The 18,757-nt window shown below is 38.4% G+C and overlaps 1 protein-coding gene across 1 annotated transcript in view; it reads left to right on the top strand.

The window, feature by feature from the left end:
• Window positions 1–18,757, top strand: part of NCKAP5 (NCK associated protein 5) — a 366,387-nt gene that overhangs the window by 297,822 nt on the left and 49,808 nt on the right. Inside the window, exons 11-15 of the mRNA XM_035556100.2 lie at window positions 2,403–2,507; window positions 5,615–5,806; window positions 6,285–10,117; window positions 10,800–10,977; window positions 15,240–15,318. Coding sequence (XP_035411993.1) covers window positions 2,403–2,507; window positions 5,615–5,806; window positions 6,285–10,117; window positions 10,800–10,977; window positions 15,240–15,318 — 4,387 coding nt within the window. The remainder of the gene's footprint in view (window positions 1–2,402; window positions 2,508–5,614; window positions 5,807–6,284; window positions 10,118–10,799; window positions 10,978–15,239; window positions 15,319–18,757) is intronic.

The raw sequence follows: 18,757 nt of genomic DNA, 5'->3' as shown, positions 1-18,757 counted from the left end.
CAGAGAGCTGAATGCTGGCAAAGACCACTGAAACATAGCATGAAACGTGCACAGCCCGGCCCGCCCAGTGATGGAGCCGGTGCGGTCGAAGCCCCGCAGCCCCAGGCCATTTGCAGCGTGCTCTGCTGGGCCATGTCTTTTCACCAGCCAGCTCTCAGGCCAGAAATGTTTGCTTTTTTCTGCCTATTCAGAGGTGTTAGATCCAAGCGGGCTGACCTCTGCTCTCAAGTCTGACATAGACAATAACAACAGCGCACTAAGTCCCGCTGGATGACATTGTAGGGTGTATTTTGTTTCCCTTACTGAGATGCATACATGTTCCCATTTAAGTAATGAGCTACATAAAATGCTTTGCTGGAAAAATGGGAAGACAGTTTTACAACTGTAAAACTCCTATAGCACTATTCCTAGAATACTTTGGGGAAAATAGATGCTCAGGTGTAAATGTTCATCCATCTCAGATGTCCACTGTCATCAGTTCTAATGCACAGATCTGGCTATAGTAACTCACACTAAAAATCTCTGGAAGCAAAAATCATATGGCTGATTTCATCGGAGAAAGTGATTCCTCTGCCAAGAGCAAGCACAACACTTGTTCATAACATCAGATTCTCCTGTTTCAGAAAACAGTGGAATTTTCTGGTGGTTCAACGATGCACTTGGAATTATTGTCAACAACAACACGTGTACTAAGTCAGTAAATCTGTGAGCTTGGGAAAGCATTTTACCTGGAGCTTAAATCTTGAGCAAACACCCAACGGTAACTCTACTAATAACGTTTTAAAAGGTACACGCTGAATAACTAGGGAATAGGCATCCCTGGTGTTAAAAAACACATAGCCTGGATGTACTTAATATTTATAATAAAATGTATATTGGATACTGAGTGCCTGTAGCATTTTAATCTACTCAACAATATGTTGGACAAAATATGATTCTACAGAGCACTGATCACTGAAGCTATTTGCCATAATCTGCAGCAGGACAGCACCTCCTGAAGAGCCAGCGCATAAAACCTGTATGAATATGTAACTCTTGAGAAATGATTCCCAAATTACTAATTACTGGTTAGAAAAAAAAGATTTGCTAGCATATCTGAAATGCACCTGAAGCACGGCACGCAGATGCAGAGGCTGTAGCAGTGGCCCTGTGGCTCTGCCTGTTCGGCTTCCAGCAGATGAATTTCTGCAGCGGGTACCAGGAGAGCAGGCAGGGTAAGGTACCACGTTACTGATGTTTCGGGACCCTGCAAAGAGCTGCCTTGTCACTGTTACTTCTGTGCCGTGGGGAAGGACTTCAGTGGGTACAGGTTCTCCTTCCCTCTTTCACCAAGTTTTTTGGATGGGCAGAGTGAAGGGCCACGCATGCAGCCTCGACAAGTCTCCCCACTGGTTTACATCCTTTGCAAGTAAGGGCAGCTGGAGCCATGCCAGGGTAGGGGCTGTGCTGCTGATTCCTCCAGGTGGAAGGTGTTTTGGGGTAGTTTTTTAGTTGTTTTTTTTTCTTTTAAAGTCCTTTTTCATTGATCTTGGTGGACTGTGAATAAGATCCATACTGCCTGTTCCATGATATGTTGGTCCAGTGACTGACAAGACTGCAGGTATTTCTTCTGTTGAAGTCATTGGCCAAGGCATTCACATAAATCATGGATTTTATTGAAACTGCAATTAAAACAAATCAGGTTTAATGCACACTGAAAGCCTTAGTAATTGGTATACAGGTGAATATGGAGGAAGTGGCACCAGCTTAGTCGTTCTTCCAAGCAAAACCGAAGGAAAGAACAGTGTATATAATCAAACAGCATCTGAATATTAATGCACAAAATCCTCTGAGTCCCTAGTTCCCTGATGCAATTATTTTCTATTCACATTAATTGTTCCTAACAGATGACATTAATGACTTTGAGTTAAAATGTGTGCAAGGGAGGCCTTCAGCAGATCAATGCTGTTTAAAAATTGGGTCACTTTTGCAATCATTCATTCAAGGTGTAGCAGCTCGTAAATAAAACAACATTAACATGTTGATTGATTTATAAATGTTAATTTTGTAGTTCATTTTTATGCTTTTTCCCTGAAACCTGTCAAACTCTATGGATAGTGGTGGAACTCATGTTCATTTGTCATTGTTGCATATTAAATAATGATAAGTTGCAAAACAGAGACTGGAAGAAAAAGTATGGTTTGTTTTAGATGAAGAACAACCTGTTCTTCAGACAGGACGTCTGGAACAAAACAAGCACAAACAGCAACACTTCGAATTAGATCAAATCCTCTTTTACCTCGGGGTCTCCATTTCCCTTGAAATTTAACCGCAGAGTTTGGAATTTTAAAAATGCTGATCTGTTGCATACTTGACAAATGCTTATGCTTTGCTCATTCCCTTCTAACCTCCCCACCACCCAGAAACTCCATTCACGCATCTTAGACCTCTCGTCTGGGGATTTGCTTTCAGAAGTAGAAAGAAACAGAAGCTTGATGCAATCACGAACTGCTGATGCTCAGATCCACGTGAGTTTTTGTGCTGTCCTTGTATTCCTCGTTCGGCACCTTCCTTTTCACCTCTGAAGTCTGATGTCAGGGATGAGGCATAAAGCTGATCTCTGAATTGAAACACTGTTGAGGCAGATAACAATACTTCTTCTTCCTTCTGTTGTCTGAAATTCAATATTGTGTCCTCGGTTGATATAGTAAGCAGATAGTGTCACTCTGTGCAAAAAAGCATAAATCATAGCAATGTCCCCAAGATACCTTTCTGGGTATTGATTACATCTCAGAATCTCTGAGAAATGGTCAAGGAGCTTTTTATTAAAGCCCATACACCATATTATTCATCCACTTTTATGATATATTATGTATGAACTTTTAAAAATTCATGGGCTTTTTTTTTTTTCAGATAGAGTTAGCTTTGTGCTTATTTGGCAAAATCTTAGCCATTGTGGCTTTCATGTTTCATTGTCAAAGAGAAAAGTAGCTTAAAAAACAAAAGTCACATGAAGATAGAGAGGAATAAAGAGGACAAGAACAGAACATTGAACCTGTGTGTGCCTTTGATCTCGAAGTGTAGTAGTGTCAACAAAAATGTAATCTCCTTTGTAGTACGTATTATAATGAAAAGGCATTGTTTCAAAGGTTCACAAAAATGCTAACAACCCTTTGTATGATATGTAATTAAGCCTTCAGGTTAGGTTTTTCTAAGTATATAGTTTTGTCTCTTTTATAGTCTGATTCAGTTCTCTGTGATGTCTAGCAAAAATTAGGTATTTAAATTGTAATATTACATTCGGGCCTTTGTACTCCAATTTCGTTAAAGGTAATGATTTAAAAGTCATGATTACAAAAAATTAACATTTCACCATGTCAGTTAATAAACCCATATACACGTTAAATGTATTTAATTAATGCATCATAAACATACAATTTAAAGTACTTTCTGAGAGAACTTAGAGAATAAAGGCAAATTGCCAGAGAATATCTGAATGCAGTCTAGATGTTGGGTAGACATCCTAACTCAGAATCTCTAATGGCATGATATTTTTTGCACGTTTTCTTATCTCTTCAACAGTAAAGATGATTACAGTAATATAGTGTTCTTTTGCTTCGCTTGTATATCCTCTTTTCGTATTGTTAAAACTACAGGACCTTTCTTCTCTTTTGGCTCAAAGGAAACGAAGTGAGGGGATGGACAGGCCCACACACTAGCCAAGGTGATAGGAAGGGAAGGCAGTACTTTTCACTGTGCTCCGATCTCTTCTTTCCTCTTACAGGATATTCTTATAGGAAAGGATTATCCAGGCATCCTTCCATTCAACACTGTGATGGCTGGGACATAGCTTAGTATAAAGGGCAGAAATTTGACATGACATCTTTTTCCAGTGCCACAGCTGAAAGGCACTGAAATAGCCAGAGCGGGCATATGCTGCCATTGGCCTCTGTTCAGTCAACCTTACAGGGAACGACGCCGTCATGGCTGTGGCAGCTGATGAGAGGGTCTCCCATGGGAACCACGATGTCAGAAATAAAGTGTAATTTGTGTCCACAAAGCAAAAAGTCTGTTTCAGAGCTAAAAACAAAGGCATCGTCCTGCCTCTGATGCTGAAACGTATTCCTCCTCGAGTTCACAGATTTAAAGGCTATTCCTCCTGCATCCATTTGACTTCCTAGGAGGACATGTACCAATAACTCCCAGAGGTGAAATGTGCTCTTGCTACCTCTAAATGATTTTCCCATTCATAAGTTTGGCCTGTGACAGAGAATAATGAGTTGCCCTGTAGTTACGTTTGTCAAAAACAGAACATTATTGTGTCAGCTGAGCAATGAACAGCTGTACTGATGAACTCCTCAGCAGTAAAAATTCTGCTCTCCCATTTAACCAAAAGCGGTTCAGCCCTAGTAATAATAAATGGGAAGCTGTGGAGGAATAAGTGAAAGAAATGAGCAGAAGTGCAATAAACATGCTAGTGTATGAGAAGTGAGTACAAACTGAACGTTTTTCCAGAGATTTGCATGAAGCAGCTGCGTCTGTTGCATGTACAGTTTTGATACTTGTTTTGTGGATCCTATAACTTCAGATTTCTTATGACTTCCTGAATATAAAGGTAAATTTTTCATCTATGCAAAATTAATTGGAACCTATATCCATGTTCAAAAAGCAATAAATATTTGAGGTTGCACAATCATACTCTGCCTTAATGAAATTCAAACCAAAGTTTTATGAAATAGAGTTGTGTCATTCTTTCTGGTGTTACTGGTAATTAAAAAGATGTCAGATTTGGTAAGGAAACTGGAGAATTGCCTAACAGAATGGTGCAGGCACTTAACGTTAAAGAAGCTCTAACATTGTTAGGCACAAGAGTATTAGTTTAGAAACAAATTAAAGTAATCCTAGATACTCCTACGGAGGTTTAATATTTTACCTAAAGTGCTATCTGCTCTTCATTACTCTCTTCCTCAAAGCTGGCACTTAGTCACAGTCAGCTGAAATTGCATTTGGAGAGGGGCGATAACTACACAAGTACTAAAGGCAGCCATAAAGTGTCAATAAATTGCATAAGCAAGAGGCTTCAGCTGTCTGCAAGTGACACAAAGATGGATTGTCCTACGTCAGAGAGTTTCTTAGACAAAGCTTTGAACTAGATAGGAAACCAAAATTAGACTGTAACGGAGAGATTCCATTCTCAGTGGACATTCTGCTTGGGATACTAAATTAATTTACCTTGTCTAGGGTGTACAGCCTCATCTGTTACATTCCAGGGCTATAATACGGTTGTCAAGATGTACTTGTATTCTTATAACTTTGTTTTCTGTATCTTACTGGAGCATGCTGCTTATGTACAAAGCATAATTCAAGTAGACTCAGAATAATCTTTAGCAAAAGAAGAGCACAATACTTGTTCAAGAATAAAGAAAAAAACATGGAGGATTGTGGCTTTTTCCCCTGACAAATGAAAATATTAGCAATTTTTAACTTAGTTCTTTGTATGAAAATCACCAGACGCTAATGGCATAATAGGAAGGTGTAAGTAGCTTACTTGCTTTTCTTTGTCCTTCTTAATCAGGGGGAAGTTAAATGATCTTTTTCCAGCCATAAGATATTTCTATTTCTTCTCGTGTTTTAGGAATGCCAGCAGAATGTGAAATCCAGTATACCTGTCTTGAAATGCCAGAGTCAATTAAATACGACAGGTCCTAGCCGCCTATATCCCCGGAGCAGCTGCAGTAGCAGTGAACTCTCCCTCTCAAGTGCTTGCAGTGAATATTCCAGTGGTTCCTCCTACACTTGGAATGATGGGAAGACATGCAGCAAAAGGGTGAATGAAATTAATTTGCTTCATTTGTTAGCTTAAGCTGATTTTCAGATTATTATTTTGTTTCATTTTCTTCCTTCTTTTGTATTTAAAACAGTTGTCACTAAACTCAGGAGTTCTCTCCCTGCTGTTTCCCTCCCTCTCACTCTCCTTCATTTATTTTTTTTAACAATTCCTTTATCACTCCAATTTGCTCACAGTTTCCTCATTTATTCTGACATTTATTCTGTCTTTTCACAATCCAAATTGTTCTTCTCCTTCTTTATCTTAATCCTTCCATTCATATTGTTCTTCCTACAGGTTTTAAATCCACTGCAGCTTTCACATCAGTATGAAATCCTGTATTAAAAAAGAACATTGCTATTAATAGCAATGGATGAAACGTAATGCCCTATGCACTCCTAAATCTCTTTAATAAAACAGTAACGTTTTTATTAACGGCACTTGTGAGTAATATGTGAGTTCTATTTTGTTTTGACAGTCATCCGTGAGCTGGGATAAAAGAATAAGCATTGGTTCTTCACTCCCAAGCAACCTCTCAAGTCCTGCAGATGATCTACCTCCAACTCGTATCAAGGAAAACCATATCCTAGAAGGGTTGAAGAAATTACAGAAGCAAAAAATATTACTTGAATCACCTTCAGTAATATCAAAATGGGGTTACAAAGACTGCATGAACTCCAATGAAGGAATATATTCCCCTGGTGTTAAATGTGGCAGCCATAATGAACAGGCTTATTGTAAGCCAATGGAGATGGGAAGTATTTGCATTGAACATAACAAAACTTTCTCCTACGATTCAGATTCACATGATGATGCAGATGATGATTCTTCATCCTTATTATTGCTGCAGGAAGTACCAAGCAAAGACTGCAGGATCTATTGTAACAAATTAACTCATAGTGTTTCTGACAGTCTCTTTGACTGGGACCCTAATAAGAAACATTTGCCAGAAAGAAGTTCATATTTTAATTCAAAGGAAAGACCTGAAAAATTAACTAGTTTTGTCAGTGGATTTCAGGCAGAAGTAAAACTGTGCACCAGAGCAAAGCTGCCTGAGTTACAGTTAGATCAAAGCCATGCTAATACGGGCTGGAAGGACCTTAATTTTCAGCTTTCAGATACTGATGACAATGAAGTCTTGGATGAATTGCGTATAGAAAGCAGTGATGAGAAGAGTCCATCAGATCTATTATCAAGTCCTTTTTCTGAGAAGTACACAAAGAACTCTGACGTGCTCGTAGTCACAGAGAATTCTCAGTTTACTGACAAAGAGGAAAAACAGATATCTGCTCAGTTAGATATTAGGCCAAAGACATGTAATTTCATTAAACAACAAAAGGTCGTAAAAAAGACCTCTTCTGAAGAGTGCATTACCGTAATATTTGATGCCGAGGATGGTGAGCCTATTGAATTCAGCTCTCATCAAACTGGAGTTGTCACTGTAACAAGAAATGAAATTTCAATCAACCAGCCACAAACTAGGTCCAGTGCTGAATATACTGAACTTATACCTCAGGGAATAACTAATTTGCAGACAGGAAGCAATGCTAGAAACTACACCGCTTTAGAAGGATCTGAAGATAAAACCAAGAACACTCTTGAAGATAATACAGGTAATAAAAATACGGTTGTCCCCCTGACCTGCAGTGAAGCTTCACGCTGTGGAAGAGTAATATTGCAAAATGCTCAACGACAAAAAATAGTGAAGCCAGTGAATGATGTATCATACAAGGCCAATTCAAGCTTCACTGTTCACACAGGAATCAATCAAAAGCCAAACTTGACTAAAATACCCAGCAGAGGGAAATTTTCTCCACAAAAAACTATGATAATAGAGAGCCAGGAGACACCTGTAGCTACATCAGTGAGCCATGCAACCCTTGAAAAATCACCTGCTCTGCCACCTGTAAAGCTTTCCAGATTCAAAAAGGCCCAAAGTCCACCTCATAATTTTGACTCAAAAATAGACTTCCAGGTTCCAAAGGCCCCTGCCCACCTTCGGCCCAGCTCAAAGCGTCCAGGCAGGGGCAATGGGACAAAGTATCCAAAGAGTCAGAGCCCAGCATCACCACTGTTGCCTCAGCACCTTATAGAGCCCAGTGACTACGGAGAACCTCCAACCAGAGACTTTCATTGTGATTTAGCAACTGTAGAAGCCCGATCGCCATCCCCACCCCTTCCTCCGGGCAGGTCAGCATCCCTGTTGATTCGGCCTGATTATGCTCATTCATCACCTGTAGCTGTAAAGTTAGGAGGAACTGGTCCCAGTGAAACAGCAAAAAATATACTGAAATCATCACCATTAAAAGGAGCTGTGAACTCCGGCTTTCATAATCAATCTAGTCATGAAGTGCAAGCAAAAGCTGTATCTTCTGGGGCCAAAATTGAGTTATCTTACCTTCAGGAAAATGCAGAAGCAATTATGCAAAACAAATGTGTATCTCAGCAACCCCATAGTGCATGCCAAGGACTTTCCAAAGTTTTCACAAAGCAAGTCTGCCCAAAAAACCCTAATCAGCCAGGTCTCCACAGGAATCGTGAGCTCCTGAACACAAATTTTCAAACAGACAGGTCCTTTCCCCTGGGCTGTCCGTCATTGGAAACAACTTCTTCACAAGAAGCATATTCCAGCAAAAAAGATATTTCCAGTGACAGTGGGGTTGATCAGCCTCAAATGATGCCAAACATTCTCCCCGCAACTCCTCAATGTCATGCCACAAGCACAGGTGAGCCCTTACTATCTCAGGTAAACAATTCCCCATTGTCATCCTTTCATGGTAGTGACACTGCAAATGCTACGCAAAACTCTAATGAGAAAGGAATGAAAACCCGTCTCCCTGTAGGACTGAAATTATTTGTCAAATCTCCTCAACTTCTCCGAAAGAGCTCTACTGTCCCAGGGAAGCAGGAAAAAGACAGTATAAATGCAGCTTCCAAAAGCAATGTGAGTTCCAGTAAGTACAAGCAAAATGAATGTCTAACCACCAGAGGTGCAATGGATGCTGAATTAAAAGACTCCAAGTCTGATACCGATATAAAAGATAATTTTACTGTGGGACTTAGTATGGATACAGCATCACCTCAGCCACATGAAAACTGCAGCTTGGTGGTAGACAGAGTAGATGGGTTAGAAAGCAAATTAGTTAAGAGATCTGCTTCTTCTAGCAACAAGTCACACTTGAAACCAGCTCTGGGCATGAATGGAGCGAAAGCTCGTAGTCAGAGTTTTAGCATTCATACAGGGGAAAAGCCATCTGCTCTTGTTACAGAAGGTCTTGGAAAAGTACGGACTCAGATTATTACAAATACTTCTGACAGAGGAAATTCTCTAACAAGGCAGAACTCAGCCATGGAAGGACTTCAAATCAAGGCCATTCCTGGGTCAGCAGTGACACAAGAGACTCCTTCAAATGCTTCAAAAACCACAGAAAATTCGTACTCTAGACAAGGTTCTCTTGGAAATAAGAGTAATTGCAATAGCCAGCATGGAAGCCCAAGCAAACTGCCATTCAGATCATCTCCAAAAGTGGACTTGTTTCACAGCACTTCAAAATATGATGGAAACAAAGCATTTTCTCAAAAAGATACACACAGTCCATCTGTCCAGAGTGAGAAAAACAGTGAAAATTTAAAACATGAAGCTCTAAATAAAAAAAGCATTTTGTCTGCAGAATTGGAGTTAGAAGCATCAGCTACTGCATCTTCCAAACAGATTTCATCATTTCAGAGCTTGGATGGAATAAAGTGTCCTCATAAACTGGAAGCAACAAAATCACAAAGACACCAGATGTCTTTAAAGTTAGCAGAAGCCTCTGAGGTTACTGATGTTTTTACCTCACCTGCTCTACAACCTACAATAGAGGAGAAGGTCATGTTATGCATCCAAGAAAATGTCCAGAAGGGTCAGGAACAAAACAAATCTCCCACTGTGGAGACTAAACAAAAGACTGGGCCCTCTATAGCTAATTGGTTTGGCTTTCGAAAGAGTAAGCTCCCAGCACTGAGTAGCAGGAAACCTGATGTTCCTAAAACAAAGGTAGAAAAAAAAGAAGCAAAAGTTTCAGGATTTGGAATTAAGCAGGCAAAATTAGAGAGAAGAAAGGAAAAAAAGCAAACTGAACAACACTGTGAAATGGAAAATGAAATTAACAGGAAACCAGGCAACAGTGACATTTTAGGTGATACTATGGAGAGTAAAATTTTGAAACCATCACAAAACACGTCCTGCCAGATTGGGTGTGAACAAGTCAGAGGTTCCACCTCAGCAGCATACTCACCAAAAGACAGTTTTATGAAAGAGCTTTTAAACAGGTATGGGATGTTTTGTTGTGCACTGTAACTTTGCTGGCATCCTCAGATGCTAAGTTCAATGTATGTTCCTCTTAGACTAAGAATGCATGGGAGCAATCAGTTTGTAAACCATCAGGACTTTTGTCTTTAAAGGAAAAAAGCATTAATAATGAGATGATAATTCTGTTGATTTTTTTTTTGTTAACCAAACCAATGGTCTTTGAAATTAAAGAATGGGAAGTTACATCCAAGTTGATAGAAATAAAAAATGATTCCAGAAATCAAGAATGTAGGCAGTCGATGTGTAAATATAGAGGATACTTAGGTACATGTGTTAATGTATTCCATTTCCATGTATTCTAACCAGTAAACATGTTTGGAAAGTAGTCAGAATTAGTTACATTTCTAGCTACCATAACCTTTGGTCACAGAAGAACTTAGCAATTGCTATACTGTGTTTTCACGTTTGCCCCACAGCAGTCACAAATATAAAATAAATCATTACATGTGAAAGACTAAATTGATATACTACCTGAAATTGCAAGTGACAGATTTGATCAAGGCTAGTTAGAAACATTTATCACTCAAAGGTCTAGAGACAGAAAGATATGGAGAGGTTACTTTAAACATTAAAGGAATGGAAAAGTAGAGTGATTGAAGAAGGGCAATGTAATTTATCAGAGGAATCACTCTCTACCTGCAGAGTTGATAAGAAAGCAGCTCAGCAGACAGAAAGTGGATCAAATAATGTTTCCTACAGGAGTGTGTCGAAGGGCAGCTCCCAGGGCTCCTCTCTTCACAGCAACTCTATCAGCTCTCAAGGAAACCACAAGAAAAACAGCAACACAAAAGCTGATATGGAAATGCAGAATCAGACCCTGGTAAGTGCTTTAGAACATGAAAACGTTATTACCTTCTTTTTAACTTCTGGATGTGTTCCTTATTGCCAGTACAGACAAACAGGATAATAACTGTTTATATATGATTTTGTGCAGCGAGAGAATTGTGAATTAATACAGAAGTTGGCAGCTTGACTATAGGCCAGATTATACAGCTAGTCATGAAGGTCCTACTGCTTCTGCTGGCAATTCAATTTCAGTGGAGATATATGCACAGCGATGTTATAATCATACTGCAGTACAGTGTAATAATAGGACCATTTTCTTTTTTTCCATTTTTTCCCCTTTCCCTGAAAATTGCATGCCTGCCAGTGTTGAACATTACTCTGAATGTTATAGAAAACATTAAGCCCAAAAAGTGCAACGCTGGTGGGGAAAAGGCAAAGCATTTGACCACATTTGGGAATATTTGTCACTTAAGAGGGAGTCTTTCAAAAGCAAAAGCATATATTTCACCCATGACTGTACCACAGAAAATCTCCCTGTTAATCCTTGTAGTTAGTTTTACATTTTAATAAAGTACTAACTATACACGATTCTTTAATTTACCTAGCAAATAGCAATGTTGTGATTTAGAAGAAAAATAATTTTATTTTCTGTTAGCTGCTAGATTCTGATTCTTTAAAGGTTATGTGAGTGGCTAACTTTTCTTTACCTTGAATAGTGTAAGCACAGCCTAGGATTGTAGCCTAAAGTGAAACTGAATGGGTGCCCTTCCATGTGAAGCTTTTAATAATTAACCTTGGAATTTAGTGAGTAATTTCTTGCTCAGAAAGGGCCTTTCCCATGATGTTTTAAAGTCCAAGCACAATGAGAATAGAGATACTTTAACTTGATCTTATGTAATTGAACTTCATAAGCATTCTTTTCTCATTCCTTGTAGCTGTCTTGACCATATTATTATGATTGTTATTAAAAATAATAACTATTTTCACAAAATAGTCTGAAAACTTATGCCAAATATATATACTGAACATGAAGCTACTACTTCTGTTGTTCTGATAAAACTGAATTATTGAAGTACAGCACACGCAACTATTTCATTTTAGAGAATTTGAAATACATTTTGTGGGGGGATGTGTTTCAAGGTTAAAACATTTCAAAAAGCTTCATAATGGGAACTGGAGAAACTCTTTGTTGTTGTTTCAGATGGTTAAGGTTGAAGTATGAACACACATGGTTTCAACTTCAGGCAAAAGATTTTTTTACTTCAGTGCAAATATCTTTCCTAAGAATATACACAAGGTCATTTTTTAAAACTTAAAGGGAATATGCGCAGAATGCGTGTGTTGGAAAACTTTTTTCTCCTGACTATTGTGGTATCATCTCTTCTTTGAAAATGTAGATGTCTCCTGCATTATAAAACCACAAATTATAAGCGTATCTAAGGCTGTCCTTGTAGTGTCACAGAAAGGAAAGAGAGAGAATGAAAGTCTGGAAATGTGCAATATGCAGGAAATTCAATCCAACTGATCTAGAACTTTGATAGCAAAGCAGAGCCCCTTATCAGAGCCACTCAGTTTAACTATGCCCCATTTAATATGGTCCTGACAGCTTAGGGTATATCTTCACTGTACAGAAGTACAAAAAACTCTGCACATCGCTTCTACAATTTCTTCCTAACTTATTATTTGCTAATGCTGTAATAATTTGCTGTGCTTTTTGTCTGTCAATTTGTGAAGTCTTTCTAAATGCAGCAATAATAGTCATTTAGGACTTTAAGTATATCTTCAAGAAACACACTTCAATTTATTAAGGAACTACAAGATGGCCCTTAATATATATAAATAATGGAGGAATCCTAATTATTCTGTTTAGCTTTTAAGGACACATTAGTCACAGAGAAAAGGCATTACCTATCCTATACTATGCACTCTTTTGTTCTCTGAGAATCAAAGTATTTTTAATATTGTTTTGGGAGATTGAGTTGCATTATATGCTTCATCTCTGTGAGTTTCATGTTTTGTTTTTGCGGCATTCAATTCCTGAATGAAATATCTAGTGCTAAAAGGCTGAAGACATCTCGAATAAAGAGAATAAAAACATGCTTGCAGTTGTTAATGCTTACTTCTGAAAGAAATATACCATAAGACTCCAAAGTATGTGAGATTTCATCTTGTCCTCCAAACTTGCACAAGAAAAACAATAGAAAGTCTGTAAATTCAAAGTTCATGCATCTTATTACTATCATTTTCAGTTATTTTTTGGTGTCAGCTTCCTTTGAAGCAGATTGCAAAGGACTGGGAGATAGCTGAGACTGAAAACAGTCGCGTGTGGTAGAATGGCCTATTGTGCATTTTTTTGCTTGTATGAAGACAAAATGAATACTTTTGGAGAAAACAGCATAAATCTTTTGCAAAGCCCTAAACTAAGAGCATTTTTTTTCTTCTTTGAACAACACAAAGTGCATTCAGTGATACAGGTACAGTGCAGAAACTGCATATCATATATACCTCTTATTTAAGTCTAACCATAACATTTGTAATATTAATTTTATAGAAAGTTTTTCCTTTAAAGCCCATTTAATTTTTGACAATTAAATTTCTTCTCTTATGATGTGCCAGGAAAAGACTTAGGGCACTATTATGCCATAACATATGCACCAATTACGTCTGATTTCTGTTCATACAAAGAACACGATTGCTTGACTGCCACTGAATTTATGGAAAAAGCAATGTTCCACCAATGGCAGCCTTGTGCATTCACCTTCAAAGGGATATGCTTCCCGTTAGTGTTCATCAGAAAAGCACTTTGCTCTAAAGGCCAGCCATAATCCTTTAGCCTACACCAAGGATATTCCATGTTCCTGAATACTTTTTCATGTCCTTGGCTGAACCTTAAGGTGAGATACCATCATTTTTGTGCCGCACTGCTTCATTTCACCTTTGTGATTTTATTACAGCCCTGTGTAATTTAGAAAAGCCATGAGCTTTACTTTGTGAGGTGGAAGTGTGGCACCAAAATCAAGACACCAGTTTTGTATAGCACTGTCAGTCTGTAGTCTGAGTGTTTGGGGAACACCCAAGATCTATCCTAATATTGAGAGCTGTCCCAGCACTAGCAAGCCACAGATTGCCATACAGTCCACACGCGTGAGAGATGGTTTTACCTGTATTTTGATGCCAGATAGTTATGTACCCTCCTCTTCATTTTCCATAGCCTGAAGAGCCTCATTTCAGAAGAAAAAAAAAAGTAATTAAATACCTGGGATTAAGAGATTATAAATGAACTTTTATAAATATAGAGGGTAAATCTTTCATGTTTTACTTAGGCTAGTCACAAGAGATCAATAGGGCTACTACTTTAAGCCAGACAAGCAAAATACATACAATGATCAAAGATATGTCATGCAAATAATGATAAATTCTGCTGTTTTAGATTACAGAACATATCTAATGTTTCTGTAATGCGCTATAAGTGGTTTAAATGGCAGATAGTGATTAGCAAACTATTTAAGATCTGTGAGATACTGACAGTAATTTTTTCTGCAGGGCTGGCTTTCTTCTCAGCACTCTACAAGTATCTTCATTCCTGTTTGATTTATATACCATAGCAGAAAAATATGTCCCTGGAATCTGAATTATGGCCACTCATGACATGTAATTGAGGGGGTTTTCACTGTATTGTAGGAAGATACTGACCTTACTTAGACGCTTTGGAAATACTCATGCAGAAGAACAGGGCAATCTAGGGGATCTGAATAACACATACTTGGAACAGGTTTAAAGAGCTCGATGTAAGAGCTCTTAGTGCATTCGTAAATTTAGATTTTCTCTCTGTTTAGCTAATAAAATGCTTTTAAAGAGATGCAGAAACAAAAATGCCAAAGTTAAGTGCTTGGAAACTGGATTAAGTAACATATCATCTATTAAGTTCACTTTTTTTTTTCTTTTTAGTATAGAAACTGAAACATGGTATTTCTAGAGAAAAACGAGTATGTCAGCAGTCCCGAGTGTAATTCTTGATTCTTAGTTTTCTAAAATGAATAAAAATATTTTTTCTTTAGAGGAATTGCATTTTCCAAGGGTATTTTTTGACTACTGCATATTGTGACTTTTAATGAAGTTAAAGTTGTTGTCCTGTGATATCATGAATAGAATGGGATAGGCTATATACTTCCACTCTTAGCTGCCCTGTAACTTTACTCTGGTTTACTTCTGGAAAGATATTCTGTAGTTATCATAAAGCAACATAAGCAGAGTCACAGATGTTCCTCACTTTTGTCATTGTTGTACTATGTACAGGCTAAAGTAGTGACAGAAAACCTGCAAGAAGAAGAGGAGGACACCATGACAAGGACTACATGTCAGAGTCATGTGATAGGTACAAAATTATGTTTTACACTGGATTTTATTGCTGTCTCCGTTCATGGAAGAAAACATGTTTAATTCTCATTACTTTGTTTGCCCACCTAATGTCAGTTTTAGCATTCATTTAGCTCTGTGTTCACCACCAGTCAGATTTCACCAACTATATAAAAGATCAGTACATACCATTACTGATTGTGGATCAAAGCAGTGTTTGATAGAAGAGCTTTGGAATCTGACTATGAAATACCATTTCAGTCTCCAAAACATGGGGGCTACATATGGTGGCCTAACTCAAGGGATGTTGTGCATGATACTTTCTGTGGAAATAATACTGATTTTTGACTCTGCAGTCTATCCTTGAGTCTGTAAAATTCAGAGTAAAATTCCAAATAGCAGAATAACTGTGATAAACTATCCCAGAGTGTGTAGCAAACCAGGTGTCTGTTCAGAAAACATTGAAGTTGTAATTGCAAATATAGCTGCCTTTGCTATACACTTTTCAGGAGAGTGGCACCATCAGCCCTTCTTGATTGGCAGGTACTAATCTTTAACTGCAGATGAACTTTCAATACTTGTTATAAAATATCTAATAGACAATGGAGGATGAAACAGAAGTTTGTTTGAGATCTGTAATAGAGCAACGTGTCACCAATATAAGAAACTGATTGTGAATTAAAAAAAAAATCTTTAGCAACTTCCCTTTTCAGGCATAGTCTGCAGCAGTAGTTAAAATCTGATTCTGTGTTTACAGGACACTGTCAGTAACTCTTTCATTTCACTAATGCACTCAGTTCAGAAAGTGGGGCTGAACCAGAGGTATCATGTTGAAACACATTTCTCTTCAGGATAATGTGTGCGTGCCTATATTGACTTGTCCTACGTTTTCAGTCCTAATATCAAGTAAAAGAACTCTGTCTTCCTTGCAGCAGAGATCCCTAAATTCTTCAGTCTCTAGCAACCTATCCAAAACTTGGCTCTGTTACAGTAACTAAATAACAGGAACTTTGAACAATGCACTGTAAGACTATGATGGGGCTCTGCAGCTGGATAGGTGCAAGCCCTGAAAAGTGAAATACTTGCTGCTCACTCTAAGAATAAAGGCCTTTCTTTCTATTACTAGAAATTGCCCAAAAGAGAATAACTCACATAAGATTGTTCAGAATTATTTTGCCCTCACCCCCAACCCCAAAGTTCTGAAAGCTTTTACTTTGAATTGATGTGAAATATTTGGGTTTATTTATTTTTTTAATCCAGTTACTGAAGAAGAAGAAACAGCTATTTGTAAAGTGTTGTCCTGAAAAGACTGCAGTGCTTCCTTGGTGTTCATCAGTGTAATTGGTGGTTGTGGCTGACACCTAATCACTATGCATTTTCATATATTACTGTGTCAGCGGGTCCTGTAATATGTCATGGTGGGAGGGGTTGAGGATGCTAATATTCTACTCCTCCCACGTACACCAAGTCTGAGTCTCTGACAGGACAGAGTAGTTGTGGAGTAGGGTGGCTGGCGCACCCGAAAGCCAGACTTCTGTTGTGCCTTAAGTTCATGAGGCCCTCAGTTAGCTGGGAGACGTCGTCAATGTGGATCTAACCCTCCTGTGCACCAAAGCCCCTTTTCTCAACAAAAAAGCTCCTTTTCTTTGCCATTTTGCAGGGCTGATCACATGGATGGAGTGACAGGTAGGTCTGTGGCCCAGGTCTGCAGAAGTCCACCATATGTGGCACTGCAGAGTAGCCAGGCAGTGCTGTTCTTGGGAAACTCGTATAGCTTGTACAAGAACTTTCCATCATCTGAATTATACTAATTACAAAAGACACGTCTTTACCCTAGACAGTTACATCTCTTTAAGGCTCAACACAGTATGGCAACTACCCCTGTTCTGCCTTTTTAAAGCGTCTAGAATAACTCAAGTATTTTGCTCTGAGGATCTAGTTGTTGATGTGAGGAAACTCCTTGATGATGAGAGACATGCAGTAGATAGTTTTGGCGTGGTAAAAATAATCAAAGTCTGAGCAAAGTTTTTGGCGCTAGCACACAGAGTCCTAATGCAGGATGTCCTAGTAATTACTTACTTCAGCAGGATGAGAACAAGGCTGGGAAATTGGAAGCGTGGATCTAAGTGAGCTTCCTGAATACTCCTAAATCAGTATCTTGCTGTGTTTTACGCCCCTCTCATCAGGCTGTGTTTTATACCACACTGGAATTTTTGCTTCTGTATGTCCACATTGCTCTTTGGTAGACAGCAAACTTTCCTAGCTCTGGTTCAGATTCTTTTACCAAATTCCTTGCTAGATGTTCTTGGATTTTTCTGATACATACATTTTTCTGATACATACCACATTTTTCTGGTTTACATAGAACAAATGTGGTTTTTTTTGTTGTTGTTGTTTTGCTTGTTTGTTTGCTTGCTTGCTTGCTTTTTCTTTTCAAAACTGATCTCTGTGTAGCTTTGAGAAACTTTAGTTGGAATACCTCCCACGTCATCCTGGTATTCTTAGAACCATACGCAACTTGTGAAGATTATAAAGAACCTGTTGGTAAGGAGGATTACTTGAGATGTGATAGAGGCAAATTCAGCTTTCTTTGTTATGAACTAAGCTTCTGGTTGTCAGAAGCAGAAAGAAATAATACAGGAAGGATGGCTCTACAATGCTCCGCCTCACTGCCGTCAAGCACACAATAGTGACCCAGGTCCTTGGTGTGATCAAAGAGGGCAGTTGCTCTGTCCCCTCAGCAGTTCCTGTCCTGGTAGAAGCTTCTGGTCTGTTGTTTTCATGGAACAGTTTCACAGATTGCAGGGTTCTTGAAGAACAGGAACTTCTTTGAAATCTTGAAAATTTCAGTGGGTAGTAAATTAATTTTTTACTGGTCTCCATTCTTCACCACCATAAACAGTCATTTTTAGAAACAAAGTTCATCGTGGTTTTGTAGCTGTACTTTAAGGACTTCATTCTACTAGCTCTGAAATGTTAACAAAACAGAGCTGAATGTACAGAAGATGTAGAGAAGCTATGATTAAGTAGGAAAGATGTTCTTTACTGTGGTAAAGAAAATACTAGAAAAGATAAGTGTTGTTGTGGTTGTAAATTGCCAGTTGCTAGGTTTTTAATTTATTGCCATTTGGTGATCTGAACAAATTTAAGTACTTTGCTGATTCTTTGGTTTTGCTGCATTGAAAGAATTCAAGGAAGCATGGTAATACAAAATTACTTGTCTAGTGTACTTATATCTCAGGTACACATCATTTCCCTATGTAGTAGTCATTTATATTGTTGTATTGTGCTTAAGCACATATTTAAAACAGTTTTAATCTTTTTAAAAGATAACTGTGTTACACCCTGGATGTTCTTGCTGTATTGTGGGTGAGGATGCCAAATGTGGCCCCAGCAGAGGTGCTACCTGTACTCTCTCTTCCCCCAAATAAGAAACCTGAAAATCCAGGAGTATTGCT

Source organism: Cygnus atratus, chromosome 6, assembly GCF_013377495.2.
Source record: "Cygnus atratus isolate AKBS03 ecotype Queensland, Australia chromosome 6, CAtr_DNAZoo_HiC_assembly, whole genome shotgun sequence".
Classification (NCBI taxonomy): domain Eukaryota; kingdom Metazoa; phylum Chordata; class Aves; order Anseriformes; family Anatidae; genus Cygnus; species Cygnus atratus.
This window is presented reverse-complemented; position numbering and strand designations above follow the sequence as displayed.